At 37.8% G+C, this 24,039-nt stretch overlaps 1 protein-coding gene and 1 long non-coding RNA gene across 3 annotated transcripts in view; one reads left to right on the forward strand and one right to left on the reverse strand.

The window, feature by feature from the left end:
• LOC147506327 (uncharacterized) overlaps positions 1-14,190 on the reverse strand; it is a 30,427-nt gene extending 16,237 nt beyond the window's left edge. The window contains exon 1 of the long non-coding RNA XR_015220798.1: positions 14,077-14,190. This is a non-coding gene — a long non-coding RNA (uncharacterized LOC147506327). The remainder of the gene's footprint in view (positions 1-14,076) is intronic.
• LOC147506330 (microtubule-associated protein 70-1-like) lies at positions 8,141-8,918 on the forward strand. Of its 2 annotated transcripts, none has more exons than XR_015220795.1 (4): positions 8,141-8,184; positions 8,299-8,454; positions 8,565-8,674; positions 8,785-8,918. XR_015220795.1 is itself a non-coding variant. In XM_086604239.1 (4 exons), the coding sequence occupies exons 2-4, from the start codon at positions 8,323-8,325 to the stop codon at positions 8,849-8,851; spliced, it is 273 nt and encodes a 90-aa protein (XP_086460365.1). In that variant the 5' UTR covers positions 8,141-8,184; positions 8,299-8,322; the 3' UTR covers positions 8,852-8,918. The 2 variants fall into 2 exon arrangements, 1 of the variants encoding a protein (XP_086460365.1); XM_086604239.1 differs by having other exon boundaries at positions 8,299-8,418.
• Positions 14,191-24,039: the final 9,849 nt, after the last annotated feature.

Here is a 24,039-nt window from a genome sequence, read left to right on the forward strand (position 1 = left end):
GCTTATCAAAACTCTAACATCAAGAATTTTTTTAATTGACTACTTAGAAAAATATAATAATGCATAGTAACAATTATTATTTGATCTATGACTTTTCCTTTCTAAAACACAATATGTTTTTCAATTCAGGAATGAATTAGCCTATTGGGTCGATACCAACTTTAAAATCCGAACAAGCTCGACTTCTGATTTTCATGTGGAAATTTAAATTTACATAGTTACATAGTAGTTTGACATATGAAAATTTAATTTTACAGAGTAGCTTGATATATGAAAATGTGAATTTACATAGTAGTTTGATATAAGAAAATTTGAATTTACATATGAAAATTTAAGTTTACATAGTAGATTTGTGAAACAAAACATGTCTGATGAAAAAACATTTGTACTCTGCCAAACTTAAATTTACATAGTCTTTGGAGCTATGAAAACTTAAATTTACATACTAACTTGATCTATGAAAATTTAAATTTAATTAGAAAAGTGTGTGTTTACAAAGTGTGCAACACAAATAAGAAACTATAACACAAATAAGAAACTATGCATGATAAATTGTTTTCACATAACATTTCTTTGAAATTGACCAATCTAATATCGACAAAAATGAACTCATGTAATTTTTATTCAACCTGTTAAAATGTATTTTTGCTAACCTGAGATTACTACAACTAATATTTAAACCCATCTTATGTAAATTTAAATTTACACAAGAATTTTGATCTATGAAAAATTAAATTTTCGTAGAAAAACAGATCATAGCCTATGCAAAATTATAATATAACCGATCTACTAAACAAATTTATTTTTGCATATCAATTCTAATATGTAAATTTATTTTTGTATACAAATGTTATGTAAATTTATATTTGCATACAAATTTCATCAGATAAATTTCCTTTTGCATAATATTATAAAATGAAAAGTTATTTTCAAATTAAAAAATGCAAGCTATGCATTTTTTTTTGAAGAGCAATTCTTGGCCAATGTTTTTTTGTTTGAAAAATTATTGTTTTCCCAAAAAGTTCGAGAGATTTTCCAATGGGTTATGGTTTAGATATGTTTTTAAAAACCAAGCTTGTTGTTTTTGATTTTGGTAGTGTTTTTATGACAAAGAAATTGATATTTATGGATCGGAAATAGAGAATGAAAGAAGTGTGAATTTGGTGGAGATGACGGGGTATTGGGTCATTATTAGTTTTATTTTCTTATTTTAAAAAAAGAGGAGATTTTTGTTAGTCCATGTTTGAGGTTTTAAGTAATGAATCAAGCCAAAGGGAGATTTATCCCAAAAACCTGTATTCCTAACTATGTCAATTTCCTCTGGCTAGGTATTGAGAAAGCATTCATTGATATTATTCTTTCCATCCGAACAGAGTTCCTTATTGCGAAGAAACCCTCCTAAAGCTTCCCCAAATTTTTTGTTAAACCATAATCCCACGTTTATTAAACCATTGACTGTGTAAGTTTACACTACAAAGGTATCACAACATCAAAACAATCACAACAACTATAAAGTTTTTTTTCTTCTCGATTTCAAAGAGATTCAAAAGCAAAACAAAAAGAATAATGATAACCATTCTACAATTTTCCAGAACACACAACCCCTGAATTTCAATGGCTGAACAACGCATTTCACTTTCGCACTACCATTGCAATGAGAGCTTGATTGAAAAATGATTTTTGTTAAGACTCGAGGATATTTTTTGCAAGAAATGCTTCCTGTAATAGAGTGTGGCAGTGTCATATAACCCGTTTAAACTAAATGTAATCCCCCTATTTTCCTCTATATTTTCATATGTCGGCTTTTCCAATTCCGTATGGCTGTGGTCACTGTGACTTTCCAGCATTTTCCAATTTACTAACACCACAGGATCTCTTTTTTTTTTTTATAATACCATATATATTATTAATAACCATTAAACCCGTAACATGGATAATCTTGTCCTTTTGAGCACAAAGGGTAGCTGCTCCATTTGCGGTGATGGATGGCCCATTGTGCTAGCACATGTGCCTCTCCATTAGCTCTTAATTTACCATTTTAAACTTGCAATCCAAATTGGAGCTTAACTTGCAGTACAAAGTCCTCTAAACTCTCGGACTGCCAAGAACAAGATAGGCCATTAAGTGCCTTAATAACCTCTAAACAATCCCTTCTATATTCACAACTTTCCATCCATGATGCTTTGCTAGCTCTAGTGCCACCTCTGCGGCCTACCATCTCTGCTTCCTCTGCAGACTCGCCCAAAACCTTTCTTTTACTTCCCCTACCACTTTGCCTTTAGAGTCCCAAGCTATTGTTCATTTGCCTCCTGTTATAACTCCGAAATCTGTACATCATATCTCATATTAATACATTCATTTTGGGATCACGGGGAATAGAGAATCATAATCATAATTTGTTATAATCAGAACTAGTTTGAGAGGGATAGAGTTCTCGACAAGAGTTGTTGGGTAGCAAGGCCATCAGAACAATTGTTTGCCTCCATCTCACTTCTTCCGAGAATTCTTTTGCTTAGGTAGCTCTGTTCAAACTTGGCCTCATTCCTTTGCTTTCCAAATGTTGTATAGAATATAGAATGCTTTGAACTCCACTTTGAGCTATCTGTTGGCTCTTATTCTTTGCTCCAACTAATGAATTTGGAAATCCATTCTTTAGTATTGTTCCTTCCCAGGTCTCCATTCTTAACCCCAAGCTTGAGGTGAACCACAAAATTTTAGAAATTCCCGATCACTCAAAAAAGCAGGATGACTATACATTTCCGATTCTTGTAGCACCAAGGCGGGAATATTCCCCTCCCAGATATGCCATCTACGAGATGCTTGTGCACGCCAGAAACACAATATCAGCAGCACCCATCAAGGCCAAGTCCCTGTCAGACACGATCACAGATGGCCTTTCTTCACCCAGCAAACCGTTAAACTGACGCAAAGCCCACTCATAGTCTATCGCTGTTTCGGACTGGAGCAACACTTGACAGACCGCGGAAAGACTTCCGTGTTGAAGTCACCCCCACAAACCGCATAAAAAGGCCACCGATATTTATTGGTTTTATAGGTCGCGTCTATGATGAAAACTTTTGGAAAAGTCCGAGCCATTTTAACACCATCCGGATGGGCCCATAACAATCCCGTTATCTCATCCGTATTCATATCCTCTCTCACCTCCTCGAAATAATGGTTTTCGCTAACAACTCACGCAATCTCTGCATTTCGCGGCGGCCGCTCATATCCAATGTCCTCACCTTGTGCCCGGCATTGTAGACTTGATATATGCTAGATAGGTTATCGAAAACCTATGTCCCGATGGACTTCAAAACTTCTTTAGGCTTAACTCCATTTTTGAGTCATCTCGACAAGAAGAACTCGAATGTGGAAACAAATCGGTCGAGTAGCAAATGCATGTCCTTCAAGGGTGTTCGCTAATGGATGGTTGTGAACACCATTAAGAACGACAATTTTCCAACTATCGACGGTCGCCGTTGGAAAATACATCTTAACTTAAATGGACATCCACGCTTCATGGTTCCCGTTTTTCTCTTATTAACTTTCTCTGCTTTTTGTGTGAACGATACACGCCGAACTCTCAAATCTAAATCCAGCCTTGGTACTTTCGGTTCCCATTAGCATTATCGCGACTTCCCAATTACCACAACCACATTACATTGTTTTCCCCGGCAGTTGCCCAACCAATTACGCTCACTCGCTGTATGAAATACCTAAATATATGAAAGAAAACAACAATCAATAAACTAATATAATTTCATTTAGAAAATAAAAACAGTGAAAACAATGCCTACTATGTACCTCTTCCGTAGTAAATATTTCATTGTATCCATTGAAAGCGGTTGAACATCATTCACGCCATTCGAAGTTTCCAGAGTTCTCGAAAAGCACCGAAGGATCCTAAATAAAGAACAGTTGTTAATTGATGTTTGGCTTAAGTACCAAATGCCACAAGCGACATTAACGATTACCGTTTGGACTAGGGTCCCAAACGGTGTGGCCATATCGTTTGAGATTTGAACTTGAAAAAAGACTTGTCTGTTTTTGCTACTTGAACGGTGTGGCACACGTTTGGACTTAGTCTCAAACGACATGGCCACACCGTTTGGACTTAGTCTTGAACGGTGTGGCCATGTCGTTTGAGACTAAGTCCAAAACGGTGTGGCCACACCGCTCAAGTAGCAAAAACGCACAAGTCTTTTTCCAAGTTCAAATCTCAACATATGGCCACACCGTTTGGGACCTAGTCCAAACGGTGTGGCCATGTCGCTTAATTAACTTCAAACGTGTGGCCACACACGCTTCAAGTCGCAAAAACGGACAAATCGTTTTTTCCAAATTCAAATCCCAAACGACATGGCTACATCGTTTTGGACACAGTTCAGACGGTGTGACGAGACCGTTTGGTGTGAAATACAAACGACCTAGCCGCGTCGTTTAATTACTACATGTATAATCACTGTACACATCAATAATTCCTACATGCATAATTATTACATGTATAATCACTGTACACATCAATAATTCCTACATGCAAAATTATTACATGCATAATTACTACATGCATAATTATTACATGTATAATCACTGACACATCAATAATTCCTACATGCATAATTATTACATGCATAATTACTACATTCATAATTATGTTTAATTTAGATTTACCTTATTCTTATTAAATGCATCATCATCCATTCCTCTATTTTCTTCACTTTGAACTTGTTCTACATTTTCTTCTTGAATGGGGTCACTTGGAACTTGTTCTATATTTTCTTCTTGAATGGGGTCATGATGCATTACATTTTCTTCGTCATCTTCATGTTCTAAAATGGGGTTGGGCTCTTCCATTAGTGTTTAGTGTTAGGGTTTAAGGGTTTAAGGGTTTATAGTTTTTTATAGTGGAAGAGAAGAGAATAGAAGAGAAGGGCTGAAAAGGTTGCAACAAGTCAAATTCACTTTGGTTTGGGTCAAAACACAAAACAACTTTTGGGACCAATGGCACATTTGTAATAAGTGTTTTAGTTTTTGGGTCCTTGACCAATATGGGGTCCGGATGTAAATACCATCTATTATTGCATAGTGGGCGTAAATGCTCATATAGGTTTTCAGGAGTAAGGACACAAAGTTAATTAATGGGCAGGCCAATATTTTGATTATTTGTGAATCGGTCTCTACTACAAAATACATCAAATGTTGAATTTACTAGAGATGGGATAGATATTCTCGAGATATATATAATAAGAACAAAAGAATTACACGCCCAATCTTTAAACCAATTCGATAACTACGAATCATTCAAACACAAAATTTGAATCTAAAAAAAAAACTTTCGACTTCAATTAGGAATCCTAAAAACCCAAAACACCTTCAACTACTATTAACCAAAAAAAAATAAAACACCCAAAAGCCAAAAGCCACGAATTCTCATCCTCAATAAAATGAAGAGTACGAGTCAATTGATTCCCCACCCAACCCCTCTCTTTGTTGTAGAAAACAAATATTTTGTTGGCTTTTATTTCACTTTCACAAATACGTATTCCTTAATTTTTTTGACAATCAGTATTTCTATAACTGATGTTTTTTAATCTTTCATCCCTGTAGTTAGTAAATAAACCTAAAATTTATCATGCAAAGATGAACTGGCGCCACTGCCAAAATGAATTGAAGTTCCCACAATTTGATGATTGATTGGGTATGCAATTTCCAATTTCAAACTTAATACAATTAGAGGTTTTTTTGGTTTAATTTCTGGAATTACAATGGGGATGTTAAGTGGGATCGGTTTGCTGTTGGGATGGAGTGATGTACCAAAAATGGTGTACGTTATTTTAGAGTTTCTTCCCTTTTCCCCTATGGGGATGGGGATTGCGATGCAGTGTGCAATATTCCCCATACAATTCCTGCATATGCTTCCAGCATGCTGCGTGCTTAGTGAAAATTGTGAGATATAATTCTGTCTCTCAAAGACTAGCTCGCTTGCATTGCTCTTAATCAATATATTCATGTTTAGGCAAATCTTCATCAATATATTGTTTGATGCGTAAGCTTCAATGATAAATTATGTTATTATTGTTTGATGCGTAAGCTTCAATACTAAATCATGTTATGGATAGTTAATTTTTTTGCAAGAGCAGTTTTCGAACTTCAAAGTTTGTCCAAGAGCATTATAAAACAAGGTTGTTACTCCAATGAACAACGACATTTATGTTCTTTTCCTAAAGGCTAAACTCTTGAGGACCCATGTGCTGATTGATGCCTTGGTCCATTCCGGATTCCTCCATTAATAAGGTTCCTTTGGGCCACGATCATTTTATTTAAAACTTGCCTCTATAACTGTTATATATCAGTAGATAACTGATTGCAGTATGTTGGCTATGATACTTCATTGCAGTTTTTATAATGTGAAAATATTACTGAGCCCTGTTCTTAGCAACTGATGATGTTATAGTAAACAATACTTGAAGAGCAGTTAAGACACTCTTCTCTTCAACGTCATAGGAGAAAGCATAATGAGTAATTAAAGGGATAGAAAAAAAGAGCATCATTATCACAGGACATGTGAAAGCAAAATAGGCTAACAGAAAAGAATACTTATTTCATTTGCATTCGGTGTTACCTTTTTATTTGCATTCTTTTGCGACAACATCAAATATTGTAATATTCTATTCTCTTGCCATCACTTTCTTTGATGACAAGAGATTCTTCTTAATATTTTTGTTTGCATTGACCCCCGCCCTTTTAGTATTGTATTCTGTTAACCATTGTAGTCATCTTAAGCGAGTGCTTCATATGCTTGGTTTGTATGGTTACAGGGGGTTGGAACCTTTGTAGGCATCTTAAGCGAGTGCATTATATGTTTGGTTTGTGTGGTAGAGGGGTTGGAAATGCATTGCCGATAAACACCATATATCTTAATGCTCAGGTCAGCCTAGGCCTTCTGTGTGAAGTAGCAAGTTTGATAAATTTTACTTTGCTTTAATAAGATCTTACAAATATGCGTCATTTATTAGAATTTTACATTTCACCTAAATGAGTTGTTATGAATGTAAGTCTTAAGCCTTACAAGTCGGTCTAATTTCAAGTAGGAAAGGTTAAGTAACTGAGGGTTTCCACGTTTTAATAGCAAGTGTTTATATAATTAAATTGTTAGAAAAAAAGTTATGCTGAAAGAAATGGGTACTGTACAAAAGCATGACAAAGTGAGAAAGATTTTAACAAATTGTGACTATGCAATGCAACTCAGTAAATATGGAATATGACCGGGATAATGATTACATAATGGTATAACTTATTTAATGTAGCTACGATATTAAATTGTACACTGAAAAGGCAACTATACTTATATGAACTTTCGTACTAATTAATCGATTTAAAGCCTTGCTTAGTTTTCCTCTCTCACTTGGATTGGTTATGATAAGGTGACATTGATTTTCACAAGGGGATTGGTGATCACTGCGACGCAGGTTATTCAAGGGAATCACTACTCATCTGATTGAGAGCGTGGCCATGTATATGATCCAACACAATAATTTGATTGCAGAAGAAGAAAATGAAGGTAACAAAAAAAATTTGTCGTTTTGTTTTGTTTTTTTTTTTTTTTTTCAGGATTAGAATATGTTAGGAAAGTGATCATTTCACTTACAGTGGTTATAAGCTTAATTAGCGTGCATGGTGTCTATTCAGCTTATCAGGAAACTTGGTTTGGTACATCACTCTCAGTTGCATATGCTTTAGTTTCATATCTCTGGATTTTACTAATAATACCTAACTCATTTGCATTGGTTTGATTTATGGCTTGGTTGGGGTATTTGAATATTTCATGTGTCAAATTCCTAAACACATCCACAGACACACTTTCTTTTGCATATAATGGTCTTTGTTCCTATTTGATAGTTCTTTGAAACAAATTTGATTGTGCATCATCAGTGACACAGTAGCTTATTATAATTAGCTATAGTTGGAGGATTCAATAGCACTTGCATCATGAAAATTGGTTTTGTATATTAGGCAGCCGGGTTACAAGATGATAATAAAGCATTGGATCGCCTCACTAAATCTAAAGAAACTGCTTTGCTTGAGGCCGAAAGAACTATTCGGATAGCTTTGGCAAAGGCGCATTGGTTGATGAACCGCAAAAACAAGAACCAAGAACTGATGAAATAGATTGAAATATGTCAGGTTTGTTTGGTTTTCAACCTTACCTTTTGGTGCAATACGGCTATTTTGTTGAATTATCTTATGCTTCACCATGAGCTATAAATGTTTGATTTTAATATTTTGATTCTATATCAGGAGGAAAACAAAATCCTGGACAAAATGCATCGTCAAAAAGTTGCAGAGGTCAAAAAGCTAATGGAAGCAGTACAGGATCTTGAGGAAGCTGTTCTTTCTGGTGGAGCAGCCGCTAATGTTGTATGTGATTACTAGAGAAAAGTGTAGGAGATGAATGTAATAATTTTATATCATTTACCTTTAATTTCTTTAGATATGCCTGATACCTATCCATAGTGTACAACAATTTCATGAATCAATAAATGATCTTAAAGTATTTTGTTTAGGACGAGATGAAAACTCTTGACTGGGAATTGGCTCGAGCAAAGGTTAATGCAAATAGGGTTGCAGTTGTTTGCCAAATATCTGCCTATGGAAGATCATATTCTTTTTCAAGGTATTTCTCAAGCTTCAAGTACATTCAATATAATATTGCATATCTTCATAACTAGGAACTGTACTTCGTCTTTCATGTTATATTATTTGTCCGGTCATTATTATGCATAGGTTCAATGGGATGGAACCACCGGCGGTGTGTGGTGTGCCCGCACAAAGTTTCTCCATGGAATATTGAACCACTATCAATCACCAATGCGAGTCGGTCTTTGCATAAACCTCAACCAAAAAGGGCAAGAATCAGAAGTTCAAAGATCTCCCCGATTCATCGATTCAATGATGGTGAGTAGGCGCCTATTTTCAATCATCCAACAAAGTTTGTGAGAATTATATGGATTATATGCAAAGGAACCTTCGGATGAGGCTAAAAGGGTTTTAAAACTTTGGGGAGCACTTTTATAGTCCTAAAAGATTAAAACAAGTAGGAGCAACTATCTAATATAATTTGTATTATGTTTTTATTGTTCACTGTGTGTTGGAGATTGACAAAAAATAGAACATTGGCGTCGATTGACTTGGAGGGTTGTGGTATCGACTTGCTCAAGGTTGCCCCATGTTGTTTGCCAACCGATTACCTATATTTTTTTTTTTGCTATCCTTTCAGTCGTCTATACTAGATAAATTGCAACAAATTAAATTGGGAATCGACTTGCCAATTTACAATCCTTGCAGTGAGTGCTTAAGGGTAAGGCCGCGGTTCAATTATGATTTTGAGAGTATTACACAATTCTCTACTTTTGCAGTCAAATATTGTTTACTATCTTGAGTTGCTCATATATTTTTTTCTTTTTAGGTTTCTGTTGTACCAAGAACACCAACTAACATGGATGAGCACTCTTGATTTTGCTTGATCATAATGCACACTATTAAGGTACCTTTTTGACATTTAATGCTTGATCACTAATTTACACTTTTTTTTTAACAATGACACGTACTATGCACCACCACTACTGCAGAAAAGGCCTAAGATAGCATGCAAAAACGCTATGGTTGGTGTCCATAGCGCGTTTTCAAAACGCTATTAATGACGGTGCTATGCTTTTATTGATAGCGTTTTTCAAAAACGCTTATATTGAATTTATAGTGTTTTCTTCACAAACGCTATCATATTTATATAGCGTTTTATCTTAGCGTCAATATCATTATGACAAACGCTTTATATTTATTATGCGTTTCATCTTAGCGCTATTAAAGATCAATAGCGTTTATTATGACAAACGCTATTACATTTATTTATTTTCTTTAAGCGATTTCCGAATCGATAATAAGTTTATTATGACAAACGCTATTATATTTATAGCTTTTTCTTTAGCGTTATCTATTTATTAATAGCGTTTTTCTTTAGCTATCAGTTTCTATAACATTTTAAGTTGAGTGCATCCAAGCTTTTCCTAATCACAATCAATCACAATCAATCGTTTTTTAAAAAAACCTCAGACACAATTACATTTTCACACAAGACTATTAATCAGGCTACTAAATTGTTGTAACAACTAAACCTGCAAAATTCACAGTATAACAATGTCTATAAAATACATACACACGATAATCAATAATAACTTCATTCATTAAGTAATACCCAAAATATACAATTTCATTGTGTATTGTACAAGGACAAAAATGACTTAAAACGCGATTCAAGTGTGTACTGTACAAGGACAAAAATAACTTAAAACGCGATTCAAGTGTGTACTGTACAAGGACAAAAATGACTTAAAACGCGATTCAAGTTTCACAAAATTAGACAAAATAAACATCCTAATCCCGACCTACTTCACGTGGTGATCATCAGTAAATATGACGTGCTGTATGGGCCATGCAATTGCGGTTCCTTTAGCATCTCCCATTGTTTGCAATTCAGAATTTTCTCTCCAAAGACGTGATTTTGACTTCACAACTTCATCTACCCAAACTTTAGAGGCATTATCTCCAAGAGGTATACCATGCACCGGTTTAAAAGGATCGTTAGTCTCCCAATGTCCTTTAGCAACTAAATCATGCGGAGCCATCCAATTCATCAACTTGCAATCGTCCCCATGACTCCTCCCCGCCTTGACCCTACCCAAAAAAAAGGAAGCCACAAATATAATAACTAAGAATTTAGGTAATCAGTACAGAATCAAAAGTAGGTAGTTACTATAAAAAAATGTTGTATACATTCTAATAAGCTTACAAGTAGGAAACATGGTAATGAATTATTAGTATGGTTATTACTCACCGACTTCCGAAAGCATTTGTTTCAAGACAAATAGAACATTGTTCAAATCAGTCAACATAGTGATTCATTATTTAAAACTTCGTGATTTTATTAAGCATAAGTGTAGGAAGTTCAGTTGGAACAATCCACTTCAAACATAACTCACAACTCAGATATCGAAATGCAATGAAACAGTCATTAGATAGCATTACAAAAGCACTAAATTTATCGCCTAGGTCAATGAAGCTCAAATCCAACTCTAACTATGACAAAATCGAAATTAAGTCACCCAAAGGTACCTGCCTTGAAAGCAGACTCAGCAGCACAAGCATATATTCTTAAACTCTAATTACGCCAACAATACATGCGAAACAACCATTTGATAATCGCCTAATTACAAATGAGCATTGAATAAGCCATAAGTTACCCCTTGTAAAAGAAATATTTTACCTGTGGAAGAGAAGTTGTTGTAGTTCAGTATACCCCGATCATCATTACTCCCTATGCCTCGAATTCTACCCAAACAAAAAGAATTCAAGATAATAACCAAGTATAATAAATCCCTGCTATGTCCCCTCATGTTTAAGGTTCTGCAGGTGTGCAAATAATCTTGTGGCGCACAAAATGGCGTCACAAGTAGCCCCCTTGCAACACACCCACCCATACATGACCAGAAAAACAGAAAGACTTGGGAAGTTTTAGCATTTTTCTAAGCCAATCCATAATAGTACTCTCTAACTCAAGAGCAGCAGGTGAAGACATCCAATTAAAACCAACAACAATAAAACCAAGATTTTAAGCATTGATGAAGGTGTGCATGCATGCATTGGCATAAAGAGCATGATATTCTCAGATGTGTCCATGCCTTAAAACATCAAGTCAAGATCAAAAGTCGGGGTATTTAATCGAAAGATAACAGACCTCACCTAAGTCCCCACGCACAATGAAGCCGCAAAGAAAAATGTCATTTTGGGTGACCTGGTTGAGTATGGTCTCAAGCATCATAGTTTGAAAAGGCTCAAATAATGCAACCTTCACTCATTCTTGGGCCTTCGGCCCTTAGGATGATGACTCCCAATCAAGCAATGCGTCAGTGGTGAATCCATATATTATATAATGGATGATTGTCTTTAGAACCAAGTGGCGGATCGGTCCTAAGGACCAAAGGAATTCGTATTAGTCACTTATTCCGTAAGACTTCTTACGGGAAGTATAGCAGATGGCTTTCTTTCACTGCCTTACCTTAGAGAATAAAAAGACCTAGAGAAAGAAAAGGAAGCTCGAAAGAGGAATTAAGGAAGCTCGTGTTTTCCTCTCCATCCGAATATCTCCTCGCACCATGCTAGTCACCGATCCACTCACTTTATGGGTTCACCCTGGGACTCACGATGAGCAAGATAATGTTAATGTTTATTAACAATGGGCATTCTCAGAGCAAGCCTTGGTCATTGGCCTGTCCAAGAGAGCGTTGCAACTTCACCCAAGAAAACACTCATGGCCAGAAAGCAATCCAAGCTAGATTCTTGTTGTAATCAACTGGTCATGTGAAACCAAACAACCGCTACCGGGTCGAATATATCGACTTTCATGCTGGAGAAGAACGAGTTGCTAGTGTTTAAAAGAAGGGTGAATATGTTCTATAAGAGAAGAGCAGGCTAGATAATAATGGTATTCGTTTTTATCTCCTTGTTTTTCTTTCTTGCTGCTAGACGAAGAGCTAAGCCTCAGGAGGTTCCTGACCTTAGCTGGATCTCGCTGGTGCCACCTAAACTGTAGGTAGGCGGCGGATGTGTGACGTTTGGAGTTGTCGCTCGCGGCACCTGTCCCCAATGGAAGAATGAGTGATCCGCCCCCCGCAGATCATGGCCTTACCACTTGGTCCCCGGCGGCCGGGGATCAATATAGCAGCTCACGCTCATTCCCCGCCGGATCGACACGCGTTAGTCAGAGGAAGTATGGTTCCGAAAGTGACTTCGGTTCGCCAGCCAGCTCAACTCCTTGCTTTACGCTAGCGGACCTACAGTCGGGCTGGGGGCTCGCGCTCTTTCTTTCTTCGCGGTGGGGCGCTGCGGGGGAGAGAAGGGGAATGCGCCGAGGTGGCTTAACAACACAACTTTTGGCTTTTCCTCCATGAGATGAGCCCAATTACATTGGACCGATGGATAAGAGAATCGGGCTGGTCCCGACGAACTACATGAAACCTAAGTTGGGCTTCTACGCATGATGTAGACTCAATCGATACATTTCGATTTCTTTTCGATGGATCCGCAATAGATAGTTGTCTCATCAATAGATAGAAATAGGGGATTGGGGGCTCTACCATGCCCACATTTCCTTTTGAAGGGGCCAAAGAAATGTCTCCACCTGCCGCCAACAAATTTCTTTCGAATTATAATGAACGGGTCGATCCTCCCCTCCCCCCGCTTGTTTTAGCAACTTATCCTAAGGTCTCCTCGCCAAGAGCTCCCCGGGCGACGACAGAGCAACCAACCCGCCTGCTGTGTGGGGGTGGCTTTTTTGTCCCACGAGGTCGAGGGTCCTACGAGGTACCCACTACTGAGAGTATCCTCCCAAAATGAAAAAAGATGTGTCCATCAGTTCGGTTCTTCTTAGTTGGGTTGGCGGTTCGACCAGAAATGCTATGCTTACGCACAAGACTACCCCTTCTTCCGAAAGCTTCAAGGGACTACTTTACGACAACGATCGACCACCCGTAGGGGTTTATCGCACGCACAAGGCCCCCGCAGAGGAAAAGCTTTATCCCAAATAATATAAGATACTCACCTCATAAACACGTGGGATTGGCACGCTTTCGGAAGAACATAGAATAGTAGAGGACACGAAAATAGGACCACTTAGATCGAAATAGCATTAAGAGAAATGTTCTAACATAGAGTAGAATTGAACATTGAAGAGATTAGTTGACAACAGTCAAAGGGCTTCTAATTCCAATACAATAGGGGTCTATCGCTGCAAGTCACCAACACCGCGGATTGATGAGTGGGTAGGTGGGTTAGGTGCACCTCTCGCCCGGGAAGTAATGAGGCAAGCCCCCCGAATGAAGAAGTAGTGCACCCCTTCCCGCAGATATGCCTTTATTTAGATTCTATATTTTTTTTTTATTATTATATTCATTTTTCATCTTTCTAAAAAAATATCTCCGCAAAAACGAAATTGCCGATTTCAATCCAAGGTGCAAAGTGCACCTTGCCTTTTTTCAAGTAGCTTTGTTACGCCTATTCAGCTAGGCGGGCATTGGTCATAGCTGAAATTCATCGAAGGAAAAAAAGAAGAGAAAGAAAGGGAAGTTTTGTCTTTTTCAATCCAAATAAGAGAGAAACCACTAAAAAATGGAAGTTAGAAAAATAAGTTTAAGTAAGAACTAGCACTAGACTTCTTCCCCTTTCCACTTTCCTCTCCTTTTTGTTTTACGCTTTCACCCGGCTTTTCATTCTCGCTTTTATAGAGACCGAGGAATTTTTCTAAGAATTAATGTAGAAAAGTGAGGCACTTTCCCCGCATACGAATCAAAAAATCCAAGATGACTTCGATCGGGAGGGCTCTCAAAACCAAACGAGACTAGAAGGAACATGGGAATTAGCACCGCACCATTCCTATGAGTGCTTTTGTCTCAAGAGCCAACCAAAAGGAGCAGCCCTCTCTATCTAGGTCTCGGTTTAGCATCATATATCGATCTTGAGAAATTTTTGATTGGTTGTAGTGCGGATTAAGGAGCTGCTCCTCCATGTTGTGGGTGGGAGGTGGGGGCTGCCGCCTCTTGATAGAGGCGTAAGTCGGGGCCACCGGAGCTATCTGCGTCAAGTGTGTCGATTGAAAGAGGAGGGGAGACAACTCAAATGCCGCAGAAATAGAAAGAGTCGCGGCCGCTCAAAGTGGAATTCTTCTAAGATCCATTGCTCGATTTTGCATGCTCGCTCCCAAAATGCAGAGAGACTTGCGGCGAGGGCGATCCAGTTGGTTGGTCCGAAAAGTCATGGGAGAGGCGGGCTAAGTGAAAGAATAGACCGGTGCCACTATAGAATCTTATGAATCACGCACGGCACTTTATATATCTCCTCCGTCTTACAAGGTGAACCGCTTTAGCTTACAAAGATACAGTATTCGCCACCACCACATCGGGTCGGTTGGTGCATTGGTCACCCGATAGGCATGACCCTTCGATTAGAACGCCCCAGATCTCACACACGCCGAGCGGCATTTCCTTTGAAAAATTCCGTGATAACTTCTAACCAAAGATGCATTCTTTATGAAGAAAGTACCATTCTAAGAGTGCATTGCCTCTTTGAGTGAAGAAGAGAAGGTCTTTGTATAGACACTCTTGAGCCATGTTCGTAAGCCTAGGCTCACCATTATTTCATTTCATTCATTCTATTGATATAATTCTGTTCCGTCGTGGTTCTAGCTCCAAAGAACATATGCATGGAGCTATGTCGACTTACGACGCCTCGCTGACCAATTCGACGTATACCACGTATCATCCCCTCTTTCCATAGAGGAGAAATAAAGAAAAAGAAAAGATATAGTGATCGTGCCGTAGACCTTGTTCGCTTCTACTTGACGCTCAAGTTATTTCGAGGTTTTTTTACATTATAGCCCATGGTGCGGTCAGCTATGATATACTCAACGCCTTATTTAGTAGGTTCATCTACAACATCCGGTGGTGCCCTCGCGGTCACGCTCCTCTCGGGGTTGGTCCGGTCTAATCAAGTCAACCGACTCACATGGAATACGGGCCGAGTTTGAACCGAAATGGTCACTTGAGTCTATAGGCTACCTTTCCTATCCGCTTCTCTACAAGGTCTAGTCTACTTTCTTCTTCCTTCAGACCGGGCCAAGCTTGTGGGTTGTTTAAGTAGGTTGGGCTAGGTTTGGTTTATTTTTTGGAGCCTGGTCTGGAGTTCGTCCCCATTTTTATTTCAGAGGGCAATCAAGAGGTCGGAAGTGATTGACCAGCCTATATTATTAGGAATGGGAGGTTCAAGGTCGGGCTCGGCCATAGCTGATGGCACCAAGGGCCAGAGGAAGGAAGGTAAACGTGTACTTGTTTTTTGTCGAGATTGGGTTGGTGTTCAGTGTACTCTATTTGATTTAACATTAGACCAGCAAAAAAAAAAGAGAATATAGTAGAGCTAACTCAAGAGATCGAACAAAGCAGATGTAGGAGTCAAAGTCCGAGAAGCCCGAGTCCCTCACCATCGACTAGGGCTATTCCTCGAAAAAAGAAATTACAAAAGTTTTTCTATCCCAAAAAGGGCTCCGTATATGATCTTTAGGCTAAAACACCGAAAGTGTCGGGGTATCTGGATACTTTTTGTTCCTTGGCAAAGGCGGCGGAAAGCCCCGGCCGCTTCTCAAGCCCCCAAACAACAAGTGAGTGACTCTGTGCCTTCACCTGTTACGTGAGGAGAAAAAGAATTCAAATCTAGCCGCGCTCCCCTTCCAGCACGACTAACTTAGGAACGATTCAGAGAAAGGAAAGATTTTTGCCTAATGTAAGCTCCCCCATCTTCCGTCAGCCTCGCCACTCATTACACCCGCCACTCGCTGGCCTTTCTCCAAATATCTCACTCGCTCCGCATTAACGGGCTAGCTGCTATTGGTTTTCATTTTGTTATAAGCTTGTGAAAGATTTAATAAAAATGGCCAGAGAAATATCAGACACAATCGAAAGGTTCAGGACTGAAGTGGTAACAGAGAAAACACTGCAATTTTCTCCTTGGCAGCTCAGGAGCTATACATCCAATTAAAAATATGAAGTAGGTATTGGTGAGTCTAGAAGTTTTTACAGAGGTAGGTTCCCTAATGGTACACAAGTAGTCAGAACTGAAAAAAAAGGCTACCAAATATAGACCTAATATAATCTCACCAACACCTTAAGCACACTAACTCGATCTTACAGCCCTCTACCGCATAATGGCCTTTTTAACTCAAAAAAAAAAAAAATTACCAGCACCAAGTAAGCCAAAAGCTAGTTACCCTTGCTTGCAAAAAGAAATATTTTACCTGTGGAAGAGTAGTTTGTATCCCCTGATCACCACTGCCTATGCCTTGACCCTAACCAAATAATCATAACCATTGGTTAGTTGTTAGTCTACTAATTAAGAATCTACAAGATTTTGCTTTTAGAGATTCTAAAAAAAAAAAAATACCTCTGAAAGTGAAGTAATTGGAGCAATAGTTGATCAGATCACTTGCTCACCACAACTTGTCGACTTTCATCCTAGAAAAATATATTAAGATTGTCGGGTTCAAGTACTCTAGCAAGACAACAAATATCAAATAAGCTATTGTACAATACTTGTACATCTGTCACTTGCCTTTTGAATATTCAGAGAAGCAATTAAGTTTCTTATAAGTTCATTTTGAGTATTCACCAAATTGGTCATTTGAGCCATATCCTTCTCAACCGTTAGTACCTTCTCCTGAAGTTGGGTGACCAACTCTTTGTTTTGTGACACCACACCTACTTTTGAAGGAGTTACTCCTGCTCCTTTTTACCTCTCACACGACCATAACGATCAGGTCCAAGTACTTGTGAAAGAGCATCATTTTGTATTGAGTGGTTATGAGAATCTGATGCTGCCGCATTTCTAATTTCTTTTATTTTTTCCTATAGCAATCACATTTGATATGTATGTTAATAGAGAAATTAGTGAAGCTCAACAAAATCGATGATATTTATGGCTATACTTATGGTTAGAAAATATAACTAAACATACCATTCGTTCCGCAACTCTACTATTTGATGGTTTGCCATTTTTCTTAGTGTGTCCTTTGCACCAAACATCAACTCTAGTTATAGATGAGGGACTCGGACTCTCTTTTTGCTACATGATAACAATATCCACAATCAAGATACATACACAAAAACAAAGTTGCACAAATTTGATAGTTAATTACCATTTGGAACTCTAGGCGTGCATAGCCTTGTCTACTACATGTGTGAGGGAGATCTTGCTTTTCCCTCATTTCTTGAAACTTTTGACTTTTCAGCTGCAATACAAAAAGAGTTAAATAACACATTTCACAATATGAGTATATTCAAAGTATCACCAAAATAACTCACAATGAACTTTCTTTTGACATTTGTTTAACAAACATCTCCCATTCTCGTGCATCATCACAGCCTTCAGCCGAGAGACGTAATGTCCTTTTTTTCTTTTTTCTATAAACTCGATCTTTCCCCTCAATCTTGATTTATGTGCCCGCCACAACCTTCCAATTTGTTGGAGGGCATAAGTTCTCATACCTTCATCCAAGATAAATTTTTGCTACAAGAAATAAGAAATAATACGTGAAATGTTTTGACAACCCCACCATCAACAAATTAAACATATATAATAAGAACATCATAATAACTATATATTTACTGAAAAAGCAAAGTAAAAAAAAATCGCTTTTACCAAGACTGATTGCCAATACAGATCTTTGTACCCTTTTTTGATTACTCTCCAATCACTAAAAGTTAGTGGCACCATCTCAGATGCAATATTTCCCAAATGAGAAGAAAATTGTTCTGAATTTTCCCTACAGCTGCCCATTCGCATTAAAGGTCACCGCTAACTTAGATCCACTATCACGCCATTACCTTGGATCTACGAGAACCTCTTAGCGCCTTGCTTTGATAGGTGAGATTCTTTGGAAGAAGGATTACTACTTTCAAGTTCTGATCCGAAGTCGATAGCATCATCGAGTCGATAGCATCACCTTCATCACTAGAATCTCCTTCACTCTCTTCTTCACCAATGGCCCCTTAAACTTGGCTCGGTTGGTAGTAGTCTTACTTCCATCCTCGCCATTACAATAATCTTCATCGTCAAGATCTTTATCACTTAAGTCGTGAGAAGAATTCCTTTTGTCCTAGATCTTTTAACAACTTTTTTGAAACTCTGTGATAAAACCCCATTAAAGGAAAACAAAAGATTAATGAAAATTATAAACAATACTTAACAAAGGAAACACAAAAATCTAACATATATAAACAAAAATGTTAAGCAAAACATAATTAAACAACACCTTAGACTTTGTAGAACCCCCCGTCTTTTTTGATTTGTGAGATTCATTTGAAGAAGGGTTCTCTCTATTGCCACGAGAGTAAGAATTTGGGACTATGTCGTCGTCCTCATTGAAATCATGGGCATCTTCTTCCTTGCTAAAGTCCCCATCGAATCTGAAGTCGTTAGTATCTCGGATGGGCATTTTACCCATCTTAGATCGTTTAGTTGTTGTTCCCTTTATACTCTGAATTTAAAGAATATAACATAAAGGTTAACATAAAACACCCTTAAACTTGGGAATGAATTAGGTGAAAGGCAGCAGTTATATATTAAGATTAAAGTGCAACTACATATATTGGGAATGCTAGTGTGTGTGTGTGCTGCAAATAACCAGGTACAGAGTTACCTAAAGGCACCGGCCGGTAGGGTAAGTTAGACCTATACTAGGAGTCTCATACATACTTACGAAAGCCGGCGAATATAGCAGCATCTGGGGAAGCACTAACTACTAGTTAGCGGCTATTCATGGAGACTCATACATGTGCCAAACTAACTAGGACTAGTACGGCTTCAGTGCCCAGTTGCATAAGGAAGAAAAGGAGAGGAAGATAGGTGTTCTTACCTTATTCTTCTTAGAATTAGACTTCTCTAAGGTACACAATTTTTTCTTTGACAAGTGGGACTCATTGGCTTGAGAGGTCGAGTGTGGTAGACTACCATCACTTCTATTTGATATCGTATCCCAAAGATTTGATGTATTCCTAAGAGCAGCTACAATAGCTAGTCTTTCATTAAGTTTCCTTTTCTTAGCTTGTTTTGAACTCACAACATGCCAACAAAAATTTCATTAAATGAGAAACATGTGTATACACAAACATTATCAACAAAAGTCTTACCTCCGCTTTAGACATTTTGTTTGAAGTGAAGTGTCTTTACGCCCTTGTCAAAATCCTCAAAATGTCAACGATGCATAATGTGGCGAAAAACATCAAGACACAAAATTGATATGAACAAGACAGAGAGAGTACCAAAACAAATCACAACACATATTAATAAAAACAAACAACCAATACTCATACTAAGATGAACAAACAACCGGTGCCAAACAAATCAAATACTAATATTAATAGGAAAAACTACCGAACTAAACAACCGTAACTCATAGCCGAAAATATTAATACAAAAAAAATGTTTTACTAAATTGCCGAAAGTACATGCACTACACATAGTCTCCCTCACAAATTTTTTCTAACATAGCTACCATCTTCATCATCAATGTTCTTGTCAATTCTCAAAACATCTAGTGGTCCTGAGAATATATCGACATTCTCCTCATACATATCCAAGTCATGACGCCCTCTTGGTGGGGATTGTAATACAACATACCAATTGGAATCATTGTTGTCCCTTGAATAAAAGACCTGTTTCGCTTGTGATGCTAAAATGAATGGTTCTTTTTCGAACTGGCGTTGTCCTTGATGGAGGTTAACCAAAGTAAATCCATCTTCCACCTTGACACCATTTCCTACATTTGCCCAATCACAAAAAAAAAAAAAGCACTTGGAAGCCAATGTAGTCGAAAGCAAAATTATATCTTTGATGACCCCATAGTAAGAAACATTGTTCATGACTTGGTTTCTGTCCTTTGAACTAGATCTACACATAGTTGTTGACTCAAGTGAAACACCACTATTTTGGTTGGACTTCTCAGCACTTTTCTTGTGGTAACGCTTGACCTTTGACAATAAATGAAGAATACGACATTGCTAACTTCCTCGGTCCATTGGCAATCCACTTTAATGTCTCGTAGATATTCTCACTAGTGTCCTCTACAATCTGTCCAAATTCATACATAAGTATCAATGATTATTATCTACATATGTAAAAAGGGTAACGCAAATACACAAAAAGTCACAACCTAACCTTCTCACGAGCCATTCAGAAAACTTTTCTACATGTCTCTTCCACAACAAATTTCCATTTCTTGAGAGTTGTTTGTTTTGCTTCCGTGAGCTCATCCATATGCTTTCTAACCAAAGAAAAATGGTAAAAGAAAATTAAGGTACGCCTTTTTCAAAACTCTAAATTTCAATAATTATTACCATACTCACTCAAAATATGGCTCGACTACAAATTTATTGAACAACACATATAGATGGGCAAAGATGTAACCTTTCTTTACTTAATCTAATCGAAACTCCTCTAGAATTCAGCCTACCATCAAGTATTGCATCACTTGCAAAACTATCATTTTACTTCAAAAGTACTTATCTCAACGGTTTGTTTCATAAATTCACTACAAAAATCTCATGCCCTCTTCCGCAAGAAGATAGCACTTTGCAATGGAACCCTCGTCTTTGCAAAGTTTCCGACATATCCTTTCAACTCTTTCATGTATCTAAAGACAAGAAATAACATCAATAGTAAATAAGAAACAAGTAGTGGAATATAATCATTAACGCTTTTATGAATGAGTATAAATTCACCTTTCAAAAGCATACATCCAACGAAATGAACTGGTCCACCAAGCCGCGGCTTCTCGTGCTAAATGAATTGTTAAATGGATCATAATATCAAAGAAGGATGGAGGGAAGAACCTTTCTAACATGCACAAAGTCTCTGCAACGCTCTCTCGAGCTTTTTAGTCTCTCCGTATAACGACTTTTTGCATAATTCATTGTAAAAGGCACATAAGTGAAAAATTGCAGTCCTCGGTCCTTTCGAAGAAGCCCCTTAACGCAAATGCACAACAATTGTTGCATTAAAACATGGAAATCATGGGACTTGAGACCTGAAATCTTGAACTCATCCCCTGATATAACCCTCCCGATATTTGAGCTATAGCCATAAGGTAGCTTTAAATCTTATAATCTCTTGCAAAAAATCCTTTTTTCAACTTTCGATAGTGTGTGTGGTGCCGGTGGAAGATAAGTTCTGTTGCCACGAACTTCTGGATGCAATTCATGCCTAATTCCCAACTGTTGCAAATCTTGGCGAGACTTAAGATGGTCATTTGATTTGTTCTTCACATTAAATAATGTGGCAATAATGCTTTCGCACACATTTTTCTCTTGGTGCATTACGTCCACATTGTGACGCAAAGGATTATACTGAAAAATTCGAAAAAAATTAATATTGCTAAAAAAAAAATAAAGTTGGCTTACCTAGGGTATCTAAGAGGGTGGAGGACCACTGAGTATGGGGCATGCAAGACACTCTAGAGGGTGCAATGGGGGCATGATAATGCAAGTGTCATAAGGTCATACATTTCTAGTTAGGCCAAAATATCGGTTCATTTTAGTGAACTGAATCCCCATCATCAGAAGCTTGTGGCCCTTACTCCCCTTAGACTATTTCCACACTAGTCGAAATGATTCCACCTAAATAGTATCAAACAATGTCGCAATGTGTCTTAAAATTATTTAAAACTCCTAAGGCCTTTAGTAATTCAGCAGGGGTCTTGTTAAAAATATATCGCCCCCCTGCACATAACTAGAGCATACTTGGGTTTGGTTCAACCTCGTAGTATGGAGTAGAGGTTTGAACACTTAATTTAATTGACAAGTACAATTCTACAATGGTACATTCTATATTTTCAGCACAAGCATGGATAGTATGTAGTGACAGAGTTGTTATAGACATCTTAGGGCATAGAGTTCGTGAGTGGTCAACCTAGGCTTCTAGATAATTACTTCAAAAAATATATATATATATATATATATATATATATATATATATATATATATATATATATATATATATGTGTGTGTGTGTGTGTGTGTGTGTGTGTGTGTGTGTGTGTGTGGAAGTATAAAAACATTACCTCCCAATAAGGCAAATCAAAAAATATTGACCTCTTTCTTCCACATTAGAACATGTTCTTCCCTCTTCCTCTTCTTCGCTTTTGTTTTCATCTTTTCCAAAGTCATTTTCTATTTTGTCCACCACAACCTTAATTTCTGAACCCGGACATAACTTTAGGTTTCTCCCGATATTCATGCTTTCCATTGAACCATCTTCTTTTCTTTTGAAATGAGTGATTTGGCGAGAGGAAACATCTATGATCCATGTAAACTGTTTTACCACTAAAGGGCAACCACATTGAATTTGTATTAACACCACAAGTAGGGCATGCAGTTTTACCCTTTGTTGTGCAACCGCTAAGTTCCCAAGGGCGGGAAAATCATTCACAGTCCACATTAGTACTGCCTTTAGGTTGAAGATAGTCTTAGTAAATGCATCATAAACCTCCACTCCTTTATTCCACAACTCCATTAAATCATCGATAAGTGGTTGTAGATATACGTCGATTTCATTTCCAGGTTGCTTTTTTCCAGGAATCAGTAATGCTAGCATCAAATGTTCCTTTCTCATGCATAGCCATGGCGGAGATTGTATGTACACAACATGATCGGCCAAAGAACTATGCGTTGAACTAAGATTACTAAATGGGTTAACTCCATCAGCAGCAAGACCAAGTCTAAGGTTGCGGCTCTGGCGAGAACAATGGCCATTTCTTGTCAACTTCTTGCCATGCCTCGAATCCATCGGGTGTCGATGTTACCATCTGTACTTTTGTTGTTGTGATGCCACCTTAAATGTTCAGCCATCTTTGGCAATTGAAACATTCTTTTAAACCTTGGTATTATAGGAAAATACCTTAACACCTTTATGGGAACACCTTTCTTAATCTCATTGGTCTTCTCATCCACAAACCATCGCTAAGAATTGCATTTTGGACACTCATCAATTTTCTCATCCCTAAAAAGATAACAATCGTTAACACAAGCGTGTATCTTTTTCTCTTCGAAGTTGAAACTCTTTGATTAACGAAGTCCGCCGAGTATGAGGAGTCGAATGGTGTTCCCTCACCGGTAACATATCTTGCAATACCCTTAGAAGCCCATCAAAAACTATCTCAAACACCATGCGTAACTTTAAGCTTGTACAAGACAACCGCTATTGCGCCAACTTTGTGTATTTGGTGCAACCGGATATAGAGGGAGTTCAGCATTTTCAAAGAACTCTTCAAACTCGCACCCATTCTCTCTTCAGTAATCCCCGGTTCGAAAGCATCGTCATGCTCAAATGCAGCTTCACATAATTCATGTGTCTCTGTGGTTTCTATACCAAATTGCACTGCATCTAGTG

Source organism: Coptis chinensis, chromosome 4 (assembly GCF_015680905.1).
Source record: "Coptis chinensis isolate HL-2020 chromosome 4, ASM1568090v1, whole genome shotgun sequence".
Lineage (NCBI taxonomy): Eukaryota > Viridiplantae > Streptophyta > Magnoliopsida > Ranunculales > Ranunculaceae > Coptis > Coptis chinensis.